This window comes from Callithrix jacchus, chromosome 2 (genome assembly GCF_049354715.1).
Source record: "Callithrix jacchus isolate 240 chromosome 2, calJac240_pri, whole genome shotgun sequence".
NCBI classification, from domain to species: Eukaryota; Metazoa; Chordata; class Mammalia; order Primates; family Cebidae; genus Callithrix; species Callithrix jacchus.
Window position 1 is genome coordinate 69,540,036 of NC_133503.1, and position 24,415 is coordinate 69,564,450.

General features: G+C 52.6%; 1 protein-coding gene across 5 annotated transcripts in view; it reads right to left on the reverse strand.

The window, feature by feature from the left end:
* Positions 1-2,499: 2,499 nt before the first annotated feature.
* The window catches only part of TSPAN17 (tetraspanin 17), a 29,763-nt gene continuing 7,847 nt past the window's right edge, over positions 2,500-24,415 (reverse strand). For 3 of the 5 annotated variants that reach the window (XM_035290651.3, XM_054251910.2, XM_054251909.2), the window contains 3 exons: positions 23,356-23,403; positions 22,658-22,774; positions 20,439-22,580 (listed from right to left, as the gene is read on the reverse strand). In XM_035290651.3, coding sequence (XP_035146542.1) covers positions 22,515-22,580; positions 22,658-22,774; positions 23,356-23,403 — 231 coding nt within the window. In that variant the 3' untranslated portion in view covers positions 20,439-22,514. Of the gene's footprint in view, positions 3,231-20,438; positions 22,581-22,657; positions 22,775-23,355; positions 23,404-24,415 lie in introns of those variants that run through there. The other 2 variants (XM_017969644.4, XM_035290652.3) reach the window with 2 other exon arrangements.

Below are 24,415 nucleotides of genomic sequence, written 5' to 3' on the forward strand. Positions count from 1 at the left end.
CCCAAGACATGCACTGGGACATCTGGTTCTTGGCCGTCATCTCCCTTCCAAGTTGGCAGCCGATGAGCTGTCTGCATCCCCATCTGGTCTCTGCTTGTCAGGGCCAAGCAAGTTTTGGCTGTGGCCTCCTCTTGTCACAACTGGGATGCCCTTCCAGGCCCTCCTTAAGAACTTGGCTGCTCCCTGAAGGGCTCTGGGGCTGGGGAGCTCGCTGGGCTCTCACAGGCCCTCTGTTGAGCCACTGCTCACCCCCCCGTCTAATGTCCCCTAACCTCCTCAGGGCATAGCGTACCTGAGGACCCTGCCCCACCAATCCCGGGATCAGAGCTACAGCTTCCCCTAGGGGCTTATCCTTCTCCAGCCTACCCCTACCCAGCCCAGGAGAGCCCCCTCCCTTAGTTCCTTATTCTTCTCTCCTCCCCAGACAACGTTTAACCTCATCTGTCCATGCTGAGGGGAGACTCGTGCTGTGCAGAGAGCATCCCCAATGTGCTGCGCGGGGTAGGACCTAGGCTTTGGAAGCTCCACAGCTAAGGTGTTTCTCTTTGCTTCTCCGTGCAGCCTGTGTCCTCAGGATGGGGTCTAATTGTTGTGGTAGTGGGGAGTGCCACAGGAACACATGGCCCACACTAGGGGTGACATCACAGTGTCACCCCTGGAAGACTGGAAGGGGGCAGTCCTGGGAAGATGGGTGCTGCAGAACTGTGTGCCCCTCTCTGGGGCAGGTCCATGAAATCAGCGAGATGCCTGGTTGGGGACCCCTTGGCAGGGGCCAGGAAATCTGCCCTGTTGCCCAGCAGCAAGTGGACATGGAAATCACGACCTCCAGCCCAGCAGTTGGTGAACAAGACCCTGGGGCTGAATTTGGGATGGAGGAGCCAGGTGGGGCAGGGCCTGAGCCTCTGGAGTCCCCTGTAATGTCCCCGCTGCTCTCCTGGGCATTCAGGAAGGCATGGTTAAGCCCCAGCAGTAACAAAGCTGTGTTCAGGATCCAAGAAAAAGGCTGTTCACATCAGAGCCAGGATGTATTAAGGGACAGCATTTGTCACAGCCCCTCAGAGATGGGTGGCAGGAACGAGGTGGAGACACCCCAGGCAGAGAGTGAAACTCAGAAGCAGCGGTGTAGGTTGAATTAATGCAAGCAGGAGTCCCTCAAAGGGCTCCCAGCTCAACAGAGGGGCTTACAGATACCAGACTATGGGTTCATTGGTCTGGTCAGGCCAGGAAGTGTGACCTGGGGCCTTGGCAGGCTCCCAGACTCTGAGCCACTCAGGCTGAGGCAGGAGGATCACATGAGCCCAGGACTTCGAGGTTGCAGTAAGCCATGATCATGACACTGAACGCCAGCCTGGGCAATAGAGCCAGACTCTGTCTCAAGAAAAGAAAGATAGCAAAAAAGTCAATATCTTTAGGTTCCAAGTGACCAAAGCCCCCCCGGGACCATCTTAATCATAAGAGGAAATTGCTGACTCACAGTTTAAATTATTATTATATTATTATTTTTATTATTATTATTATTTGACTGTCAAGAGGAGGCCACTCAGAGTCTCCGTGGGGCTTCACAAGAGCATCCGTGGGGAGGGAAGCTCCGAGTTCCAAGATCAGAACAGAAAGTGGCTAAAGCTGCTCATGTGGCCGGGGTCTGACTGAGATGATACCAAGGCAGACTCCCAATAGTCCTGGAGCCCAGAGGTGCTCCAAGCTCTGCCACTTGCTTCTTTTTTTTTTTTTTCTTTCTCTTTTTCTTTTTTTTCTTGGGACAGGATCTGGCTCTATTGCCCAGGCTGAAGTGCAATGTTGTGATCATGGCTTACCACAACCTCAAAGTCCTGGGCTCAAGTGATCCTACTGCCTCAGCCTCCCAAGTAGTTAGGACTATAGGCACATGGCACCATGCCCAACTAATTTTTAAATTTTTGGTAGAGACAGGGGTCTCGCTATGTTGCCCAGGCTGGTTCGAACTCCTGGGCTCAAGCGATCCTCTGACCTTGGCCTCCCAAAGTACTGGGATTACAAGCATGAGGCACCTCACCTAGCCCCACCTGCTTTTAAAGTTTCCTCAAAAAGCAACTCCTCCCACTAGGATGACTGGAATTTAAGTCAGATAATGCGTGCTGGTGAGAAGTGTGAAGTCAGAACCCTCACACCCTGCTGGTGGGAATGTGAAGTGGGTGCAGCCCCTGTGGAAAACAGTCTGGCAGCTTCTGAAACAGAGACACCAAATGGCCCAGGAATTCCACCCGTAGGTACACACACACACAAGAGAAATGAAAACATATGTTCACGTTGAAACGTGTACACGGATGTTTATAGCAACATTATTCATAGTACAAATGCTCCTCCACTTATGATAAACTCATTCTACATTGGAAATAACCCTAAGTTGAAGACGCCTGTAAGATGCCTAACGTTCTGAACATCAAGCTCAGCCCAGCCTGTCTTAAACGTGCTCAGAGCATTAACATGAGCCTGGAGTTGGGCAAAATCATCTAACACAAAGCCGTTTTTATTTTTATTATTTTTAATTATATTTTTATTTTTCATTTTTATTATGTTTTTTTTGTTTTGTTTTGTTTTTGAGAGAGAGTCTCACTCTGTCACCCAGGCTGGAGTGCAATGGTATGATCTCGCCTCGCTGCAACCTCCACTCCCTGGGTTCAAGCCATTCTCCTGCCTCAGACTCCTGAGTAGCTGGATTATAGGTGCATGCCACCACAACCGGCTATTTTTTGTATTTTTAGTAGAGACGGGGTTTCTGCATGTTGGCCAGGCTGGTCTTGAATTCCTGACCTCAGGTGATCTGCCTGCCTTTGCTCCCAAAGTGCTGGGATTACGGGCATGAGACACCATGCCCGACCCCACAAAGCCTTTTTTATGATACAGTGTTGAACATCTCGTGGCAGAATGCTCACGTGGGTGCTTGGAGTACAGTTTCTCCTGTATGCATGTGGCTTTCACACCCCTGTAAAGTCAAAAACCATTAAGTTGAACCATTGTAAGTCAGAGGCCATTTGAAGTCAAAAAAAGGTGAGAATAACCTCAATGCTTAGCGACTGATGAGTGGAGAAACAATATGTGGTGTATCATTCGGCCTCCAAAGGAATGAAGTGCTGATTATTGGCTCCAGGGTGCCTGATCCCTGCACACATGGTGCTGAAGGAAGGCAGTCTTGTGCAGAAGGCCACACATCAAGTGCTTGCTCTCCTGTGAAGTGACCGGACCAGGAAAACCTGTAGCAACAGAATGGAGATTTGTGATCGCAGAGGTAGGGTGATGGCTAAAGGGTTTCTTTTGGAGGTGATGAAAATGTTCTGGCCGGACGTGGTGGCTCACACCTATAATCCCAGCACTTTGGGAGGCTGAGGCGAGTGGATCACGAGGTCAAGAGATGGGGACTATCCTGGTCAACATGGTGAAACACCATCTCTACTAAAAATACAAAAATTAGCTGGGCATGGTGGTGCACGCCTGTAGTCCCAGCTACTCGGGAGGCTGAGGCAGGAGAATTGCTTGAACCCAAAAGGCGGAGGTTGCGGTGAACTGAGATCGTGCCATTGCACTCCAGCCTGGGTAACAACAGCGAAACTCTGTCTCAAAAAAAAAAAAGAAAAAGAAAACGTTCTAAATGATCATGGTGGTACACATCTGTGAATATACTAAAAACCATTGAATTGTATACTTTTAGGGGGCGAATTGCATGGTATGTGGATTACATCTCAATAACACTGTTTTTTGTTTTGTTTTTAAAAAAGAAACTCCTTGTAAGTCTTGCAATGGGACTCCTGAGAGGGTTCTGGAACCTGAGAGTCTCCCGGAATAGAGAGCCCAGTTCTCAAACGGCCACTCACTCCTATCCCCCACCTGCTCCCACCACATCTCTGAGGGTTGGGACCAAGTGCCATCCATGGTGGGGGACAGTGGGCCTGAGCAGGGAGCCTCAGCCCATACCTGGTAGGCTTTGAGTTGTCTCCCACGCACGGAGGGACCCTCCCTGTCTCTGTGCTGCTGTCAGGGAGCCAGGCCCCATGGAGGACTCTTTATGCCCATGCTCTGCACACCCCTGCCCTATGCTGGCACCATCCAGAGACCTGTGCTTTGCCTTTAACCTGCCTCCTTGGCCGTGCTGGCAGACTACCCTGCCAGCCACACCAAGTGCTGCTGATTCTCACCCAGCCCAAGGCTGTGGCCTGCCTTCACATCCAGGGTCTTGCCTGTTTGCTCTTTGCCTGCCTCCCAGGAATCCCACCCTCCCCACCCAGTGGGGTCGCATGGGTCCCGCCTTCCCACTTCTGCTCTGACACCCTGCCCAGGGCTTTGCGGTTCCCCTCTCTGCCACCTACTTCCTGACCAAGACAACTCCACAGGGAACCTCTGTGCAGGAACAGCTGTGCGCTTCCCCTCACAGTGGCCAGTGACTGGACGCCTTTTGCGTGCCTGGTCTCTGCAGCTGACCTCTAAATTCCTGGCAGGTGGGGCCAGGCGGGACTGGCAAGAGCCGTGTGCTGGGCTTCATTGGTCCCACGTGCACTTCACAAATGTGCACGTAGACTCTCCCATGTGGAGAGGCTGGGTCAAAGAACAGGTGGGAAGGCCTTCCCTGGGCTGGCTGCTGCCCTGCCACAGATGCTTTGGACAGAAATGGGACAGCGTCTTCTCTAGCTAAAAATGTACCCCTCCCCACCAGAGAGTTCACTGCTCACCTGCCCTCAAGAAAGCCTTGCCCAGACCCCTCGAAGCAGTCTTTGTCATTGTGAAAATCTGGAGGCCACCCAAGGGGTCATCAGGGGGGCGTCAGGGGGCTACAGCACAGGACAGTCACAGACAGGAGCACCCTGGGCAGCTCCAGGAATGACTGAGACCCACCCAAGGCTCGAAAACATGTCCAGTGAGAAAAAATGAGGAGCTGAGTGATACCTTTCAAGAAAGGGTAAAGGGCCAAGTGCGATGGTGCGTGCTTGTAATCCCAGCACTTTGGGAGGACGGCTTGAATGCAGAAAATCAAGACTGGCCTGGGTCGTGAGCACAGGGAGACCTCGTCTCTACTAAAAATAAAATTAGCTGGTGTAGTGATGTGCACCTGTAGTCCCAGCTGCTCTAGAGGCTGAAGCAGGAGGATCACTTCAGCCCAGGAGTTCAAGGCTGCAGTGAGCTGAGAGTGCACCACTACACTCCAGCCTGGGTGACAGAGTGAGATCTTGACTTAAAAAAAAAAAAAAGAATGGCAGGGCAGGAATTCACAAAAGAGTATTACTTCTTTTAAGACATCTTTACATATTTGCAAAATCAAGAGGAAAAAAATCTTAATAGTGGTTACCTCTGGGAAGGTAGAATGGGTTGGGATTAGGGCTGGTGCTCATGGGGTCTTTACTTGTGATGTTCTAGAGTTTTCAAAAGGAGAATGGATCCTTGTATGACATGTGTAATTTATCATAACCCAAGAAAGACAAAGAACTCCAACAGCTGAGCCACCTGCCCCTGTGCCAGCCTCGTTGCTGTTTCCCTCAAGGACCTTCCTGGTTCCCCAAAGCACCACACCCTACCCATTCCCCACCATATTCCCTGTCTCGCTCCCCTACCCCCCACACCTCCCTCAGTCCTCTGCCTCTCAATGGACCTAGAGCTGGCGGCTGTTAGATCTTCCATTTAAAACTCCTCTCCTAGCCCGCACTGGGGAGTTTCTTATTCCCTTTCAGATGTAACTGTCTGTCACCAATAATAGTCTTTTTCGATTTCATTTCCTTCAGCTCCTGCCAGCCACTCTGAGAGCCTCCTTCCCATCTCTGCTGCACCCCCCAGCCCCAAGTCAAGGGAAAAAAATACATTTTTGCCTTTACTATGATGTATGCGATCCCATAAAATAGTGAAACAGATATGAAAGGTTGAGAGAAGGTAGATAAATGGCTCCTATTATTCTACCAATCAAATGAAATACCTCTCCACGTCCTCATTTGAATGATAATAAAACTCGGAGAGGCTGCTGGTTCGCTGTTGTCGTCTCTGCCAGCAGCTTGAGCCGCGGAGCCACAGGCCAAGGTAACCTTGGGTTGTCCTCTGCAGGACCTGCAGAGGCCTGCATCCCCCCACCCCATCTCCTCATCTTCCCATGTCTACCCCCACAAGAGCTCTTCCCCATCCCCATCCTCCCCTTCCTGCCCCCTCACAGGTCACCTCTGTCTGCCCAGCCCCCTGCTCCCTCCAAGGTCCACAGGGTAGAACCAGGGCCTGAGAATCAAAACGCAGGGTCCCTCCCCCCAGGAATGCCCTCCTTTCTGCCACGGCCTTGCCTTACACTGCTCAGCCATCCTGGCCTCCTTTGAAAGGCCCTGCCTGCTGTCTGGGTGGGCCACCTCCCTGGGTATTCCCTGAGCCCTTGCCACACACCTCAGTGACTGGACAGTAGCCTTGTGCGTGCCAGGTCTCTGCAGCTCACCTCTGAATTCCTGGCAGGTGGGGCCAGGTGGGACTGGCAAGGCCCAGGTGCTGGTCTTCATCCGTCCCAAGTACACTTCACAAGCATGTGTCAAGACCCTCCAATATGGAGGCGCTGAGTCAGAGAACAGGTAGGGAGGCCTTCCCTGGGCTGGCCACTGGGTAGGGGCAGCCCCTTCTGAGGCTCACAGTGCCAAAAGCTTCTGCTGCTTCTGCCCCTTGGAGCTCACTGTTCTGTTTCCCATGCATTTGAGTGCGTCCTGCAAGTCCTTACCTGACACCACCCTCCCTCACCAGTCACCAGAAGACACTTGCGACTTTTCCTTCCCTGCTTTTACCCCATTTTTCGGGGAGCCCACTGCAGGCCAGCTTGGCAGCCTGTCAGTCAGGAGACCCACCCTCCACCCTGGTGGGTACTCACCCCTCTGTGCAATTTTGAATCTCAGCAGAATTTCTCACCTGGGTAGCCACACCCTAAAGAGACTTTCCTTCAGTTCTCACCACTCAGCTCCCCAGGGCTGCCCTGACTTCTGCCCTTTATTTCCAATGAATTCCCCTTTGCATTAAGGTAGTCAAAGTCAGGCCAGGCACAGCGGCTCACACCTGTAACCCCAACATTTTGGGAGGCCAAGGCAGGCAGATCACTGGAGGTCAGGAGTTCGAGACCAGCCTGGTCAACATGGTGAAACTCCGTCTTTACTAAAAATATAAAAAATTAGCCAGGTGTGGTGGTGTGCGTGTGCAATCCTAGCTGCTCAGCAGGCTGAAGCAGGAGAATCACCTGAACCTGGGAGGCGGCTGCAGTGAGCCAAGATTGCATCAGTGTACTCCAGCTGGGGCAACAGAGAGAGACTCTAGACTCTGTCTCGAGAAAAGAAAAAGGTAGTCAAAGTCAGCGTCTGGCACCAGGACTGGCCAAGGCATGGACAACACCCTAAGTTGGTCCCCAGAGCATCGGGACTTCCTCTGTCACCTTGAAGATCTACAATACAGCGTCTGCCTCTCCTCCATCAGGCCAGGCGCCTATCTGGATCCCTCTCCTCCACTGATCCCCAGCCCCAGGGACAGTGCCTGGACCCACAGGAGATGGAGGTCAATGACAATGAATGAAACTGGAAATGGTACCCATTTTAGAGATGAGGAATACGAGCCCCAGAGGACAAGCAACAACTCAGCACCCAGATCTTCGTCTTTGTTCCCCAAGCCTCGGACTCTTCCCTCTGCATCAGTTGCTGTCAAGTACCAGGCCATCCCCTCTCCTGGGGCTTCCTTAAGCCAACAGAAGGGCAGGAGGCTGAGTCCAGGGTAAGAGCCTGCTAAGAGACAAGCCAGGCTGAGGCTCAGGGGCTCGAGGGAGGGGAGCATCCACTGTGGCATGCAGGGTTTGCTGAGCGCAAGCAATGGGAAGCTTCCAGGAGGCTTTGGGAGATTGTCAGGCAGCTCTCTGGGCAGCTGGGAGACAGAAGCCTGGACCTGGGAAGGGTGTAGAGCGAAGGCCACCTGAAGCCTGCTCTGGCTGCTTCTCAGTCCCTGTGTCAGTTCTCTGCTCAGGGCTCCAGACCTTACCATAGAGAAGAGCCAGCCAGCCAAGCCCTCGGTGTGTGGGCCTCCTCCAGAGACTGTCAGACCTTGGTGGCAGTCTCCACCACTCATCCCCTGCAAATGCTAGAGGAGAATGAGCCCCAAAAGCAAAAACAGGGGCCATCTCCAGAAGGGGAATGGATTCAGGGCAGCCGAAGCCCTAGAAACCAGCCAGCCAACCCACCAGCCTGTCAGTCTCAGCTGTTGCACTGCTCAGCCTGTGAAGGGCTGCAATGGGCTGAGCAGGATTTGAATCACAGGCTTGGAGCTCAGGGATCTCAGAAGGGACAGAATCTGCACTTTGCAGCCAAGGACTTCTAGGCCCTGGAGAGGCAGTGACAGAGCCAAGGCCTTCCCACCCACCACGGGGCCACTCTGAATAGGGACCCCCAGGTCTCCCCCAGGGAAGACTGCACCCGTGGCAGTTGCTGTGAGCCACCATGTAATACTCAGCAGGCCACCACAGCTCTGCTCCGAGCCCAGCTCCTTATGCATAATATGCAGGATTACTGCAAGCATTAAGCAAGTAATAAATGCATGTGCTCCTGTGCTAATATGGAATAGAAATGAAAACGTATGTCCACACACGGATTTGTACACGAAAGTTCACAGCAGCTTTATTCATAAAACGCCAAAAACTGGAAAGAACCCAAATGCTCCATCAACTGCTGAGTAAATGGGGAAGCTGGCGTAGCCCCACAACGGAATACTCCTCAGCAACAAAAGGAACAACAGGGCTGAATCTCAACAGCGTTATGCTAAAGTGACAGAAACCAGACTCAAAAGGCGGCATCTGTATGACTGCATGTATGGCTGGCTTTCCTGCCTGGCAGTAATTTTCCATGACATTCCCAGGAACGCTGAATTCGCCGGTATGGAAGCATTGCTCCCAGGGAAATGCAGAGTTAGGTTCCTGCAAACCTCTGCTCACAAGATTGTGGTCATCTGATCAATGTATACCTTCGCGGCATGTGTGCTTCTGTATAAAGACACCTTATTTAATAGGGAGGCTATTGGTTTATTAGCATGAACTCATGGCCACAGCACTGTAACTCATGGCTGAGCAAAGCTTATCCAACACATGCATTTTCTCTGTAAGACACATCAGAGCCTTCTAGCATTGAGGAGCACCAGCCAGCTTGAGGTCCATTTTTAACAGTGGAATCCCCAACAGAAAGTACGAAAATGCAAGAAAGGCAGCCCTGAGAAGATGGGGAAAGGCCCTGTTGAGTTTGACCTCCGCCGACACGCGCATTCACAGATGAAACTTCCCAGTGCTCTGCCAGTGCTCAGGAATGATCACAAAGTGCCACAAGGATTGATCTGGAGATTACAAACACATTTTTGCAAGTGGAAAACTCCACAAATATGGAATCTGTGAATACTGAGGATGGACTGTATGCAAAACTTTAGAGAAAAAAAATCTAACCTGCAGTGACAGAAAGCAGCTCAGTGGTTGTTTGGCAGCAGGGTAGAAGCAGAGATTGACATGAAGGACCACAGGGCACCTTCTGGGTGATGGAAATCTTCTCTATCTTGGTGGTTACACAGGGGAATACGTTTGTAAAAGTCACTGAAATATGCACTTAAAATGTGGAGACTTTGATGTGTGTGAATTAGACAAAATACATTGACCTTACGAAAATTCCTTAGCATGATGCCTGGTCATTCCTCCATTCCTCTAGGGATCTTGGGAGCAGCTCCCTTGGGAGGGGTGCTATGAGACAGAGGAAGGAGCAGGAATCGCTGGCTTGGGCTCCATCTGGAAGTGGTTTAAATCTCACTCCCATCCCCCAGAGAGGTCATGTGTGACCCAGGCCTTCAACTTCTCCCTTCTTTCCCACTATATCCATAAGGACTTTCAGTTGCAGATAATAGAAACCCAACTTGGACCCCCTTAGACAAAATGATGGCTCTGCCATGAGATATGGCTACACCCACAGCTCAAGTGCCATCACCAAGCCAAGGTCGCCCACCTTCTCTGGACTCTATGTTTCTCTGTCAGCCTCACTCTGGACCACAGGCAGGAAGGTGGTCACCAGCAGCTACAGAACTCCATGGGAAGGGAGCGGAGCCTCTCTGTCCCAGGGAAGACCCAGGAGCAGGCATCCTTAGCCCTCTCCATGGCCAAGGCCATGGAATGTGCTGATGCCAGGCCTGGGTCCTATGCCACTCCCCTTGAAGAACACAAATCAAGGAGTGAGGATTTTCCCAAAGGAAAATCTAGGTCACATCACCAGAAGGTGGGGCAGAGATGGGGGTCGGGCAGAAGCAGTATGTGCCTGACACACAGTTCACCCTGAACCAGAGCTACCTTTCCTGCGTGTGTCATAGACACATCAGGAACCCAAATCTGGCAGGAAATAAACGAGAAGTGGGAATTAAACTCAATATTCTAGAACTCCATGGAAAACAGCAGCAAGCATATTCTGATGCTCAGTATCCCAGGGCAAAGAACGAAAAGGCTTCCTCTTCTCCCTGCAGCTCCCCACTGGCTGGAAGACACTGCCTGGCTTGCTCCCCCAGCTCTCTGCTCCCATTTCAGAATCCAGGCACCACTGATTCCTCTGCCACAGAGAGTCTACCAACCCAGACATCTTGCCCCTATTTTTGGATCAACACCAATGATTCTGAAAATGATTTTCCTGCCATCTCAAGAGCTCTCATTCTGCTCTGGTCTTAGGGAAATATCATGCTTCTATCTTTTTGGCAGGTCCCTGACCAGTGGAACTTCTTGACCACCACTGAATTTTTCAGACTCTAGCTACTAGAGGATCCATTCTGCTCCATCACCTTCAAGAACCTTCTTTAAGGACATAATGAGTTTTTCTCCAATTTAATAAAATGTATTAGGTATCTGCTTAATTGGAAACAAGAGGATGGAGATGGGTCCTGCCCTTGTCTCTTCCCTGCTAATCTTTATCCTTCTTATTTATTTCCTTGTGTTATTGTATTGGCTGGGTCTCCATGACAGTTCTGAATCGTGGCACTGACTCAGCATCCTTGTCTTGTTCTTGCTGCTAATGTTTCAACATGAAGTATAAAGTTTGTTCCAGCCAGGTGTGGTGGCGCGTGCCTGCAGTCTCAGCTACTTTGGAGGCTGAGCCCAGGAGTTCTGGGCTGTGGTGCGCTATGCCAATCAGGTGTCCGCACTAAGTTCAGCATCAATATGGTGACCTCCCAGGAGCAGGGGACCACCAGCTTGCCTAAGGAGAGGTGAACTGGCCCAGGTCAGAAATGGAGCAGGTCAAAACTCCTCTGCTGATCAGTAGGGGGATCTCGCCTGTGAATAGCCACTGCACTCCAGCCTGGGCAACTTGGCAAGACCTCGTCTCTAAAAAAATAAATAAATAAATAATAAAGTTTGTTCCTTATGTCTGGTACATGCCCTTTATCGGGTGAAAGACATTCCCTTGTATTTCTAGTTGCTAAGAAACTTTGATTTTTTTTTTTTTTTTTTTTTTTTTTGAGATGGAGTTTCACTCTTGTCGTCCAGGCTGGAGTGCAGTGGTGTGATCTCGGCTCACTGCAACCTCTGCCTCCTGGGTTCTAGCTATTCTCCTGCCTCAGCCTCCTAAGTAGCTGGGATTACAGGCATGTGCCACCACGCCCAGCTAATTTTTTGTATTTGTTTTTTACTAGAAAGGGGTTTCACCATGTTGGCCAGGCTGGTCTCAAACTCCTGATCTCAAGCGATTCACTTGCCTCAGCCTTTCAAAGTGCTGGGATTAAAGGCGTGAGCCACTGCACCTGGTGATTTTATTTTTAATTATAAATTGATGCTGAAGTTTATCAGATGTTTTTTCAAGATCATATTTTACTAGTATCTGTAATCCAAACACTATTCTGTTTTTTTCCTCTGTCAAAGGGATGAGTCTGCTGTGGTTCTTTCATGTGAGACCCTCCCCTGGTTTGCCAGCGCCTGCCCACTGGGGGTCCAAGACATGCCTCAGCCCACAGGAACTGTGACAGCAACATCCAACCTGGGTATTCGACGGTGAGGTCAGCACATATGACAAAAATCAAAAGAATAGTCAAGATCACCCTTGGAAATTGCTTAAATTGCCCATAAAAAAAAAAATACTTTGGTTTTCAGGTCTCAAACCCTGAAAGAATTCTAGAGTGTCCCTGCCTGCTGGGCTGGCTCCATCCCGCTTCAGTACTGAGCTTTATTGTATAACTTTAATGCTTAGGTCAGGCACCGTGGCTCATGCCTGTAATCACAGCACTTTGGGAGGCCAAGGTGGGAGGATCCCTGGAGCCCAGAAATTTGAGATAAGCCTGGGCAACATAGTTAGACTCTGTCTCTACAAAAAAAAAAAAAAAAAAAAAAAAAAAAGAGGCTTAATGGCACCTGCCTGTGGTCCCAGCACTCGAGAGGCTGAGGTGGGAGGATCTCTTGAGCCCAGGAGTTTGAGGTTGCAGTGACCCATGATCTCACCACTGCATTCCAGTCTGAGCAACAGAGCAAGATCCTACTGCAAAAAAAAATCCAAAAACTTTAATGCTCATGAACAGATTTCTTAGTTGCTGGGAGTTGGGTTCTCAAGTCAGCCAGAAGTGAGATGAGACAGGAGGTCGCTGAGCCATGCACGCAGCAGGGGCCGGATGCCCTCTCTTAGAGTGGCCAGGAAGGCCTCTTTGTGTCCTCTGCATCTGGCCGAGGCTGGTCCAGACACACGGGGCACCCCCTCTCCCATTTGCAGGCATAGTTACCAGGCAGTGATGAAGTCTTCCAAAGCCTGGCTTCCCTTGGGTCCTCAGGCCTGGCTGACCCAGGCAGGACCTCATTCCCAACTTTTGTGTATGGCCCACACCACTCAGGGAGGGGGTCCTGCCCACTGTCCCCTTAGACCTGGCACCTGGGCTCTGGCCTTGACCATGACTTTCCTTGCTTTACTGTCACCCATTTCTCAGCTCATCTATTCCTCGTGGGCTACACTGCAGCCACAATGCCCCTTCTTTTTCCTGAAATGCCCAAGTCCATTCCTACCTCAGGATCTTTGCACTGCCTGGTCCCCTTGCCTGGAATAATTTTTTTTTTTCTCACCATGCAGGTCTCAGCCCACATGCGGCCTCCTCAGAGAGACCTCCCTGGAAATCTTCCGGTAGCACCTCTGTTTCCTCATCCCAGCACATTGTCCTGTTTACTTTCTTCTGATCATGTATCATCATCTGTGCCCCCCCCCCCCGCCATGAAAGAAGATCTTGACTGTCTTGGTCACTTTATATAGGTACCAGTCCTTGGCACAGTGCCTGGCACATGTAAATACTAGGTGTTTGTTGACTGACTAAACAATGGCATCCTGCCTGCCTCATGAGGCTAGATCCAGCTTTGGAGTGTCTCCCTCCCTCCCCCACACTGACTCCCCTCCAGCACTGCCTGCCTAACCTTGGGGTCCCAATGCTTAGAGCCTTCCTGGATGCCACCCCAGAACTCCAGTTCCACTTCCTAGACTGGGCTCTATCTCCAAGGCCTCCTCCTACTCCCATGGGCAGCTGAATTCTGGAGCGCTCCCCCACCTCATCCCCCTGTCTGTTCCTCCTGCCCCAGGACCCAGGTTGGCCAGCAGTGAAAGCAGCTGCAGGCGTCCCAGCTTCGTGTCAGGCCTGGCTCTGCACATCTCCATCTTCCCACCGCTCCACGCTGTGCGGGCCTCCACGAGACCTTGCCTTGGTGGCGCCTCCTGCCCCATTCATCCCTATTAGCTGCTGTCCACACTAGGCCCGAGGGAGATCAATTCCCAGTGCTGGCCACTGAGCCGTGCTAATGAGGATGTAAAGGCCCCTGCTGCTGGGGTGGGTGGGAGGTGCAGGAGGATCCCAGGAGGCGGAGCAGGCCGTAGGGGATTCCTCACTGAAGGCTAGGGGTCAGGCTCCCTCTGGGGACACTGGAGGGTGCCCTCTGTGAGGCAGAGACCTTCTCCCAGCCCTCCCCCAGGAACCGCAGTTTAGCTCAAGCAGAGAAAGAGAGCAGAGGAAGCAACCTGGCTGGGGACTTAGGGACCCAAGGAGCAGGGGCCATGCGACTCTCTGTTGATTAGAGGGGCCAGGCCAGGCCCCCCTGCCTCCTAGCCCTCTGAGCCTTTGCTCAGGTGAGTAGCTCCACCAGCAGCGCCCTCCTTGCGTCTACCCAACACACCATCCTCCTGCAAGGCCCCCAGACCAGCACACCAGCTCCCTTGCCCCACACAGAACCACTCCAGCCCAGGGCTCCCCTGTCCCTTGGAGCTCGCTCTGGTAATTCTGACTATGCCAAATTGTACTGATCTGCATGAAAAGATGCTCAGCCTCTCTCATAATAAGAGGCGTGCAAAGAACCACAAAGAGAGACCATTTTGTTCCATCAGATTCACAAAGATGAACCGGGTGGGTGAAATGCAGGGTGGGCTCCGGCTGCCACCAGTGGGAGGACAAGGGGCCGCCCAATGGTGTCTGTGGCACTGTAAATCTCTTCCAAGGGCAATTTGGCAACAGCTATGTAAAGTTAAAATGCACTTGCCCTTTAACCCAGCAATTCACTTCCAAACACTTATCCTACAGAGATGCAAGTGCCAAGAGATAGAGTCCAAGGGTGTTCGCTGCCTAGAAACCTCCTGCATGTCCAAGAAAATGGGCTGAGTCAGTCAGGCAGTGTGCATCTGATTGGGCATTCCTGGCTTCCTCGCCTGTGCAGCCAGACCAGCAGGTGCCTGTCCCTTGAGTTCTTAGGAGTAGATCCACTCATATAAACAAAGTGCTTTGAGAAGCGTCCAGCACATTGCAAGTATAAATTCTTGCTATTATTATCACTTTGCTGTCGTTGAAACTGAGTAGATACTATACATAGTAGATACTATACTGAGTAGAAACTGAGTTGAAACTATACATACTGATATGTCATTTCTTCCAGAAATGCCGGTTAGTGAGAAACACGGACAGGGTGTATGGAGGCTTCTGGTGGGCTGTGTGGGTCTGCGGAGGTGGCTCTGGTGGGCTTTTTGTCTTGAGGAGCCTGGCTTTCTAAAGGCACGGGCCATGTCCAGGGTGGCACAGACAGCACTGACCACAGTCACTGCCCCTGGGAGGGGAAAGGGACTGGGGGACAGGGGTGAGAGGGGATTTGCTCTTATCTTTCCATGCAGTGTGTGGTTTTTAGCCACCTGCCTATACCACCTATTTGAACAAATCAATCACTTTTAAAGCCTGCTGATGTACCTGTCTGTGTCTCCCTGAGACGGTGAGCCCCTGGAACGCAGGGACTGTGTCAGAGTCACTAATGAATACCAGGTGCCCAGCACTACCCAGAGCACAACATGATTTGGTAAACGTTGGCTGATGGTGAGCCAGCTGGATTCCACGTGTCCCTGCTGCAGGAGACCGCACCTGCCCTGAGCATGATTCCAGAGTGGTTCCCACAGATTGGGAGTGGGACCGGCTGGAGCAGTCTGGGAAGGGGCTGGTTGAGGAAGGCAGCTCTCTCACAGGGAGGCAGACCTAGAGAGCTAATTCCCATGGAGGATGATCCCGGGAAGCAGGACCCAGGTGTGCAGATACGGCCAGGACTCTGGCACCCATGGCAGCCTCTAGCAAGGGCTGGATACCTGGACCACAGCAGAGGCCCCTCTTTGCAGGGTGCTGACGTCCCTATCGCTCTGCATAGCTGCCAAGGGGTCCAGAGAGGCATTACCAGGGCAACAGATTGGCAGGGCCTTGGCAGGGCTGGGGGTTCCTTTGTGTCTTTCCCACCTCTGATGGGCTGAGGTCCAGATGCCAGACCTGAGGTAATGCTGCCCATCAAGCCAATGCCCCAGCTGAGGAGCAGAAATGAGGCTCCCAGGCCTGAGCAGGGATCTGCCAGGGCCACCTCCATCATCAGCCCTGATTTGGGGCCACCCTCCCCGTCCCTTGTCCTCCTGCCCAGTGAAGCAAGAGGTCTTAGCCATGCCTTGTACCAATGCCTTGGCATGGAAAGGGCCCCAAAGCGGGAACAGCCTGACTGTCCTCATGCATCAGATGGAGAGGAAAAGCATGGCTCCCCGCTGCCGGCAGATACCCCTGCAGTCATGACACAAATTGGCTGAATGCACGAACATTTTTTTTTTTTGAGACAGGGTCTTGCTCTGTTGCCCAGGCTGGAGTGCAGTCATGTGATCACAGCTCACTGCAGCCTCAAACTCCTGGGCTCAAGTAATTCTCCTGCCTCAGCCTCCCAAGAAGCTGGGACTACAGGCATGCACCACCACACCTAATGGATTTTTTTAACTTTCAGTTTTCTGTAGAGGTGGGATCTCACTATGTTGCTCCTCTCACCCCTGCCCGCCAGTGGTCCCCTTCCCCTTCCAGGAGCAGTGACTGTGGCCAGTGCTGTCTAGGACTAAGGCATGAGCCACTGTGCCTGGCCCACAGCTAGGTCTTCAAAACACATTGTGGGGAGTGCAAATGCAAGCTGCAGCAATATGGGAACAGTGTCCTGCCATTCGAAACACACAGGAAAAGTACTAAACACTCTATGGATGCAGAATATGAGCACAAAATTTAGAAAACATGACAGGTCCGGAAGGATAGACAATGTGACCCATAGCTGTGATGGCACAGTGAGGAGCTGGGAGGGGGTGGTTTTAGGGGACAGAATGGGGTGGAAACAGGACCTTAGCTTCATCTCTTTTTTTTCTTCCTTTATTATTATTTTTTTTTTTGAGATGGAGTCTCACTCTGTCGCTCAGGCTGGAGTGCAGTGGCACCCTCTCAGCTCACTGCAACCTCCACCTCCCGAGTTCAAGCGATTCTCCTGCCTCAGCCTCCCAAATAGCTAGGATTATAGGTGCCCGCCACCGGGCCCAACTAATTTTTGTATTTTTGGTAGAGATGGGGTTTCACCATCTTGGCCAGGCTGGTCTTGAACTCCTGACCTCGTGATCTACCTGCCTCAGCCTCCCAAAGTTCTGGGATTATAGGCATGAGCCACCGCACCTTTTTCTTTTCTTTTTTGAGACAAAGTCTTGCTCTGTTGCCTAGGCAGGAGTACAGTGGTGTGATCTCAGCTCACTGCAACCTTCACCTCCCAGGCTCAAGTGATTTCCCTGCCTCAGCCTCCTGAGTAGATAGATTACAGGCATGTACTACCATGCTCAGATAGTGTGTGTGTATGTGTGTGTGTGTTTAGTAGAGACAGGGTTTCAACATGTTGGCCAGGCTGGTCTTGAATTCCTGACCTCAAGTGATCCACCCACTGCAGCCTCCCAAATTGCTGGGATTACAGGTGTGAGCCACGGTGCCCAGACAATTTTCTAAGTACAATGGGTTCCTATTTTCCTTGTGCTGTCAAAAATCTGTTACAATTAAAATGAAAGGTCTTTGCTCCATCTGGCTTTCACAGCGAGGCCCACTCCAACTGCCCCATTTAGTGCCAGGCCTGCCCTGTCTCAGCTCTGCTTGCTCTGCTGTGTCCTCCCTCACAGAAGGGCCAGCTTGTGCAATGATGTTTGCTGTGCACGCTCCCCTTCCTTCCTTCCGGGACCCTGGTCTGCAAACTCCAGCCACAAGGTGGATCCCACCCCCTAAATATGTTTGTAAAGCTCAAGAACTAAAAATGGTTTTCTGTTGTTTAATAGTTGAAAATCAAAAGTAGAATGATATTCATGACCCATGAAAATCACACGAGGCTCACCGTCAGCGTCCACAAGAAGAATGTTGGGACACCCCACACCTGCTTACATGCTGCCTGGAGCTGCCTTCTACCATGGCAGAGTCAAGGGGTGCACAGCCTCACAGCCTAGTGGATTTAATTAGGTTGGTGCAAAAGTAGCTGCAGTTTTTGCCATTATATTTGGCCTTTGGTATACAAAGCCGGCTGGTCCCTGGCCTGGGCTGAGTTGCACGAGGTGGGGCCTTAGTTTTGTCTCTCATGTGTCTGCAGCAGCGCCTGGCAGCTATGGGATGCTCCGTTACTCTGGCTGAAAGAGCGAATGGAGGTGTAGGTTGGGGAGCACGTGGTGTCATCCTCCTAGAGAGAGTGATGCTCACCCCCTTCTCCAGGTCTGTCTGGCGGACACCACCACCCGCCCACCCCAGCAGGTGGGCTCGCCCCCCACCCCCAGCACTGAGAGAGGCACCTTGAGCAGGCAGGGTCATTTGCTCCACTCCCTGGAGAAGACAGGGCAGAGGGTAGTGAGGCCTGGATTTGGCACCAGAGGGGTGGGTCCCCGGGTCTCTGGAACGATTGCAAAGGCTTGCTTGGCTCTAGGGGTCACCCTCAATGACCCTACACAGAGCCTCTTCCTGCCTGTGCGGGCTGAGCCCGCTGTGCTGCGTGGGTGGCACTTTGGTGCCCTCTGGTGGTTACTGGGAGTGGCTACCACCAAGGCACCTGTGGCCTTAGCCTCCCCAGAGGGAACCCCCACCTGGCCTCTCCAGTCCATCTGACCACCTCACCCAGAGATAAAGAAGCTTGCTAGCCTGGGCGCTCTCCGTCCCCCAGCTCTCTCTGTAGAGTATCTTGGTGTCACAGGATGTCCTCCCATCAAGCTGACTGGGGAGCCGCTGGCAGCCTCTCCTGTGGTTAGACAGGCAGGCCCAGGGCTCCTGGGGACTCCCAGGCTGCCAGACAGTGCGCACCTGTCTCTACCAGTGTGCATCCCATCCTAACAGAGAGTGGGAGGTGACCTTGGTCCCATGGCCCAGGGACCCTCCTAGAGGGATGAGCAGCCTTACAAGCTCCCTTGTGTTTTTTTCATAAGTGGAGAAGCTGCATCATCTGTGGGTAAGAGAGCCCCTTGGTGCAGAGAACTGCTCCAAGTTCTACTATGAGGACAGGAAATGTGTCCGTAGCCAGCCTAACACTCCACTTAGCAGTGATCATCACGTCCTTTTCACCAGGTATACATTGCACGTTAGTAAGTGTTCCTTGTCTGCCTCCAACAAAAGACTGGGCTCCGGGAAGGCAGAGGCAGGTCTGAGCTGCCTCAATAGCCCTAGCCTCTAGCTAGCACCTACCTGAGTGAATGGCAGGGGATAGGTGAGTGAGTGGATGTAGGATGAAGATGGATGGATGGAGGGATGGGTGGGTGGATGGGTGAATGGATGGATAAAGGGTGGGTGGACAGATGAGTGAATGGGTAAATGAATGGGTAGGTGGGTAGGTCAGTGGATGAATGGATGGATGGATGGATGGGTGGGTGGGTGGATGGATGGGTAAGTGGATGAATGGATGGATGGGTGGATGGGTAGATAAATGTGTGGATGCATGGGCAGGTGGGAGGTGGGTGAGTGGACAGACGAATGGAGAGATAGATGGATGAGTGAACATGGGAATGAATGGGTGAGTAGGTGGGCAAGTGAATGGATGGATGGATGGATAGATGGATGGAGAATTAATGTGTGGATGAATGGGTAGGTAGGTGAGTCAGTAACTGGATGGATGGATGGATGTGTGGATGAATGGGTAGGTGAGTGGGTGGGCAAGTGGATGGATGAGTGAGTGGATGGATAGATGAGTTAACATGTGGATAAATAGGCAGATGGGTGGTGAGTGGATGGATGGGTGAATGTGTGAATGAATGGGTAGGTGGGTGGGTGGGTAAGTGGGTGGATGGATGAACATGTGGATGAATGGGTAGGTGGATGATGGGTGGGTGGGTGGGTGGATGATGGATGGATGAGTGAATATGTGGATGGACAGGTGGGTGGGTGGACAGATGGATGAGTGAATGTGTGTGGGTGAGTGGATGGATGAATAGATGGTTAATGTGGGTGGATGAATGGAAGAATGGATATCCAGTTCCCCCGCCAGGGCCACAACCACTCCTACTAATCACTCCCATCCCATCTCTTCAATCCTGTTTCCAAACATATCTTGGTTACACCACCTCTCTGTGCTCATGCCCTCTGTCCCTCCCGACTCCCACCTCTCCAGCTACCCCAGGCTCCCACAGAGCCCACCCTGGCTTCAGGGCCTCGACAGAAACTGGTACCAAAACCTGGAACATCATTCCCCCAGAGCAGCCCAGAGAAGGTGCCCCTCCCCTTCCCTTCTCCCAGGCCCCCTGCAGTCACTCCTGCTTTCTTTATAGCACCTATCACTAACAAAAATGCTGGCCAGCTTGCTTTCCGTGGCTCCTCCGCAAGAATGCAGCACACAGACAGGGACTTGCCCTTCACCTCTGTGTCTCTACCCAAGTTGACGTTCAACTCACAATTGGGGGATGGATGAACCACTCCTATTGGTTGATATTTTGAGTACAGAGATTTCCCCACATATATCAGATACACAGGACAGGTATGGTGCAAAACTCCAGCAAGAGGAGTCAGATTGGTGTGCCCCTCCCAGCTGTGTGCTCCAGGCAATCTCTCCCCGCCCTGAGTCCACTTCCTCAACAGGAAAAGAAATTCCACTGCACAGGCTGTTGTGTGGTTTGAGGGATAAAATGAAAGTGAAAATGCAAGACACATGCACGACACTGTGAGTTGCATTTATTGTAGCATGTATAAACCACTCACAGCAGCGCCTGGCAGGGGCCCAGGACACTGCCTGGCGGGGCCAAGGAACCACAGTGCTGGGTGCATAGCCCACACCCTGGCCACCAGGCAGCAGTGCCCAACATCCCTGAATGACAGAGCAGCCAGGGCCCCAGTGGTAACTGTCCTAGAGGGACCTCTGGGGCATGGGGCCAAACTTGGGCCCTGTACCTTGTTTGGCCTGCAGATTTAATTTCTGAATTTAGTTTCTGCCAACAACTTAAAAATCAGGACACCTCACATACAAATCTGTATTTCTGGCTTATCCAGATCTCTGGCATTAGGCCTGCATTCCCACATCAGAGCAATCAGAGCAATTAGCTACACCTGAACATGGCAGCAGCCACCATCAGATGGGGTCCTACCACACTCTATTGCTCTCAAGGCAAGTGGCAGTTATCCACTAGATTGTGCGAAATTTCTCTCATCATGATGTCTTTGTCTCCAGCAACAGTGGGAAAATCAAAGTGAAACAGGCTCCCAACTCTAGTGCCTGCTTCAACCACTTATATGATCTACGTGGCTGCAGGGGCATCCGAGTTTGAGATCTCTGGACAAGCCCAGGGAGGGGGCGGCAAGGTAACTCCACACATACCCCTTGCATAGTTGATGAGGTGGAGCTGAGGGCGGCAGCCACCCTTCCCAAGCCTGAGCCAGTTGGCTCATGAGAAGTTCCCAAACTCCCAGAACCTTGGAAGGGCTAGTAGGCAGGCATGGGCTCTACTGGCGAGAGGTTGTGGGAAGCCAGACCCAGGCAGTGTGGGGCCGGCACGCCCTCTAGTGCATATCAAGGAGCTCTGTAGCCGTGGCGAAGATGCTGAACTTGATTCCTAGGAGTCAACCATCCAGACCCCCCCAAACAGGCTCCCCCCAGTCCCTTAGCTTCCAGCTACTTCTTTTGCAAAGTTGTCCTAACCCCATCACAACCCTCAGACCCTCTCCTGGGCACTCTACTCCCACCGGAGTCCCCAGCAAGGCCGCCCCTCCCAGGTTGCACCCTCTTTGGAGCAGGGTCCAGCCTCCCGATCCTTCAGGTCCCTGTGTTGCATTCCAGGTCGGCCCGCAGCGGCCTCGAGGTGCAGGGAATAACCCTGCAGAGGCGAGAGAGGCCAACTCCGAGTGTACCAGGGTCAGGCGGCACTTAGGTGAGTAGAACGGACCAGCTGGGGCCCCTGGTGACAGGGGAGGCAGTGTCCCAGGTAGTATTGCCACTGAAGAGCCGGCGTAGCCAGGTGGTCATTCTTCAAAAGAAGCTGCGGATCTGGACTCATGTGAAATCTACCAATTTCTAAAGTTGGCTCAAGGATATAAACCACCCAGGCCAAAGAAAATGTGTCGGCAGGGTGGCGCCAGGCCAGGGGCCCCAACCAGAGAGTTCTGCTGAGGCCCCATCATGGACAGGACCTCAGAAATGGTGGGCGTAAGCCAGTGGTTTTCAAAGTCATCATTCCATTTGCTCCTGAGAGGCAAGCAAGAGAGAAAATTCTTGGCCCCATTTCAGAGTCTGGAACACTGAGGCTGAGGTGGGCTCCTGGCAGGCTCAAAGTCACAGCTCATAGAGAAGAACACTCAAGCTGCTTGAGGCAGTGGCTCCGGGAACACATCCCATACAGCCACACACAGAAAAGTGCGTCCCAGCACTGGGGGGTGGGAAACAGGGGCGGCCCCTCACACATCACCTCCCACCCCGCCTGGCCCGCACCCTCTGAGCTGTGCCCTTCCTAGTTCTCTGGAGATCCTACTACCCCAAATGTAGCCGAAACAGTGGCTCCCTGTGCACACGTGTGCCTGCATGTGTGTGAGCACGCACACACAGGACAAGTGGCCCAGGCAGAAGCACAGCAGCTTTCTCCGTGGGTGGACAGCACAGCGGCTCAGGCGAACCCCTCAGGGCTCAGTCTCAGCAGGAATGCCTCCTGCAGCCTTGCCCATCATGAGTGTGGTAGGAGGGTCCTGGGGGGCCCCCAAGGCTGGGTAAGCCAGGCATGTGACTATGGCCTGTGGCGGCCTCACCAGTTGGCTTTCACTGCCTTGATGTCACTCACGAGGTTCTGGGCCAGGCAGATGCCAAAGATCTGTAAGACAGAGGATGGGTGAGGGAAAAGCTAGGGCAGCCCCGCCAAGGGGAGGGCACATGGGGCCACAGGGGTACCTGGAGGAGGGCGATGCCCACGAAGACCCCCGCCACGACAATCAGGTTGTCCTGCAGCCACTTCTCAAACTGGCCCACGCAGCCTTTGGTGTGGATGAAGCCCTGCTGCTCCAGCTCCTGGGGACACGCAAGCACCAGGCTCAGCCTGACTGCCCTTCAGGCCAGTTCCCTTCCTCCGCAGCCTGCTAAGCTCACACCCATCCCAGGAACTAAACCTATGGTACCTGCTCCCTGGTGCTCTGCCACGGGCCTCTGCAAAGCCAGCTCCTTCTCATGGGGTCTCAGCATGGACGCACACCCGCCTCCTGCCTGCCCAGCTCCTCTCCTATCACCTCCCTTATTTTCTTCCAAGCTCTCAACTGAAACTGTCACATGGCTGTTCATACTGCTTTCTCTAAGAGCTTACCATCTTTCTCCCTCCTCTCCTCCAGAGCAGACTGTCTCATGAGCACCAAATCTCCAGCCTCTAGGGCAAAGCTGGGCACCTCAAGGGTGCTCCACAGAGCAGAACTGAGCAAACCCACATCTGCCCGGGCCTAGGGGTCTACTTCCCCTGCACTGCCTGGGTGCCTGGCTAGTTCCTGGGACTCAGCACCATCTCCCCGAAGAATCCCTGAGGCCTTCCAGAAGAACTATGGACAGTCCCATTCCCATCCCAGTACCCCCACCTGCCCCAGCCCAGTTCCTAACCCTCTCACCAGTTTGAGCCGGACGTCGTAGCCACACTGGGTGTTGAGGACATCTTCCTGAGGGGAGACAGGTCAGTTAGTGACTTGGTGAGGACACATCCCATGGGGTCCCTGGTACCTGGCACTGTGGTGGCTTTTCTTTTTCAGAATAAGCAGACGGGCCCATGGATTCTGCTGTGTCCACCAGTCTTAAGGGAGGCTCTCTGAGGCCCATGTGCCCTTTTTTTTTTTTTCTTTTTGAGACAGGGTCTCACTTTGTTGCCCAGGCTGAAGTGCAGTGGCATGATCATAGCTAACTGCAGCTTCGACCTCCTGGGCACAAGTGATCATCCCACCTCAGCCTCCTAGTAGCTGGGACCACAGGAATGTGTCACCATGTCTGTCTAACTTTTTGTTTCCTAGACATGAGGTCTCACTGTGCCGCCCCAGCTGGTCTCGAACTCTTGGACTCAAATGATCCTCCCACGAACCACTGCACCCGGCCCTATGTGCCTCTTTCCCAGACGCCAGAATGCGTGGCTGCAATCGCCAACCTGGACCTGTTGGGGAACCCTGCCTGCTGGTGTGTTATAAGAATGGGGAGAAACCTGGCCTCTGCCATCCCAGATGAACTATGACTAAAGAAACATCACTGGGTGAGGTTTCTGCCCTGAGGAAAGCCGTAAAGGGACAGAGCTCCCCACTCCTGCTACTCTGCAATGGTGGTCCAGTGGGGTGGTGGCTGGCAATGGCCCACACAACTCTTACCACATACAACTGTAACTGAGAGTGACACCCGGCCAACCTTCAAGCTGGCCAGGAGCAGACAATGGCTGCAGCTGTGTTTATCTGGATGTACAGGGTGCAGGGAGACCTCCAGGGAAGTCCCCATCCCTGTGCCCTAAGATCCTGCCATTTCCATCTCACTACGATCAGAACGACAGGTCTTGCTGAACAGGGAAAGCAGTTGTACCCCAACAGGCCCCAGTGCCACCCACATAAAACGAGCTCCCCTAGAATCCATGCCCCCAGAACAGGGCAGAGCAGAGTGGGGCCCTGTGATTGGTTTCCCCAGATTCTCTGCACTGCA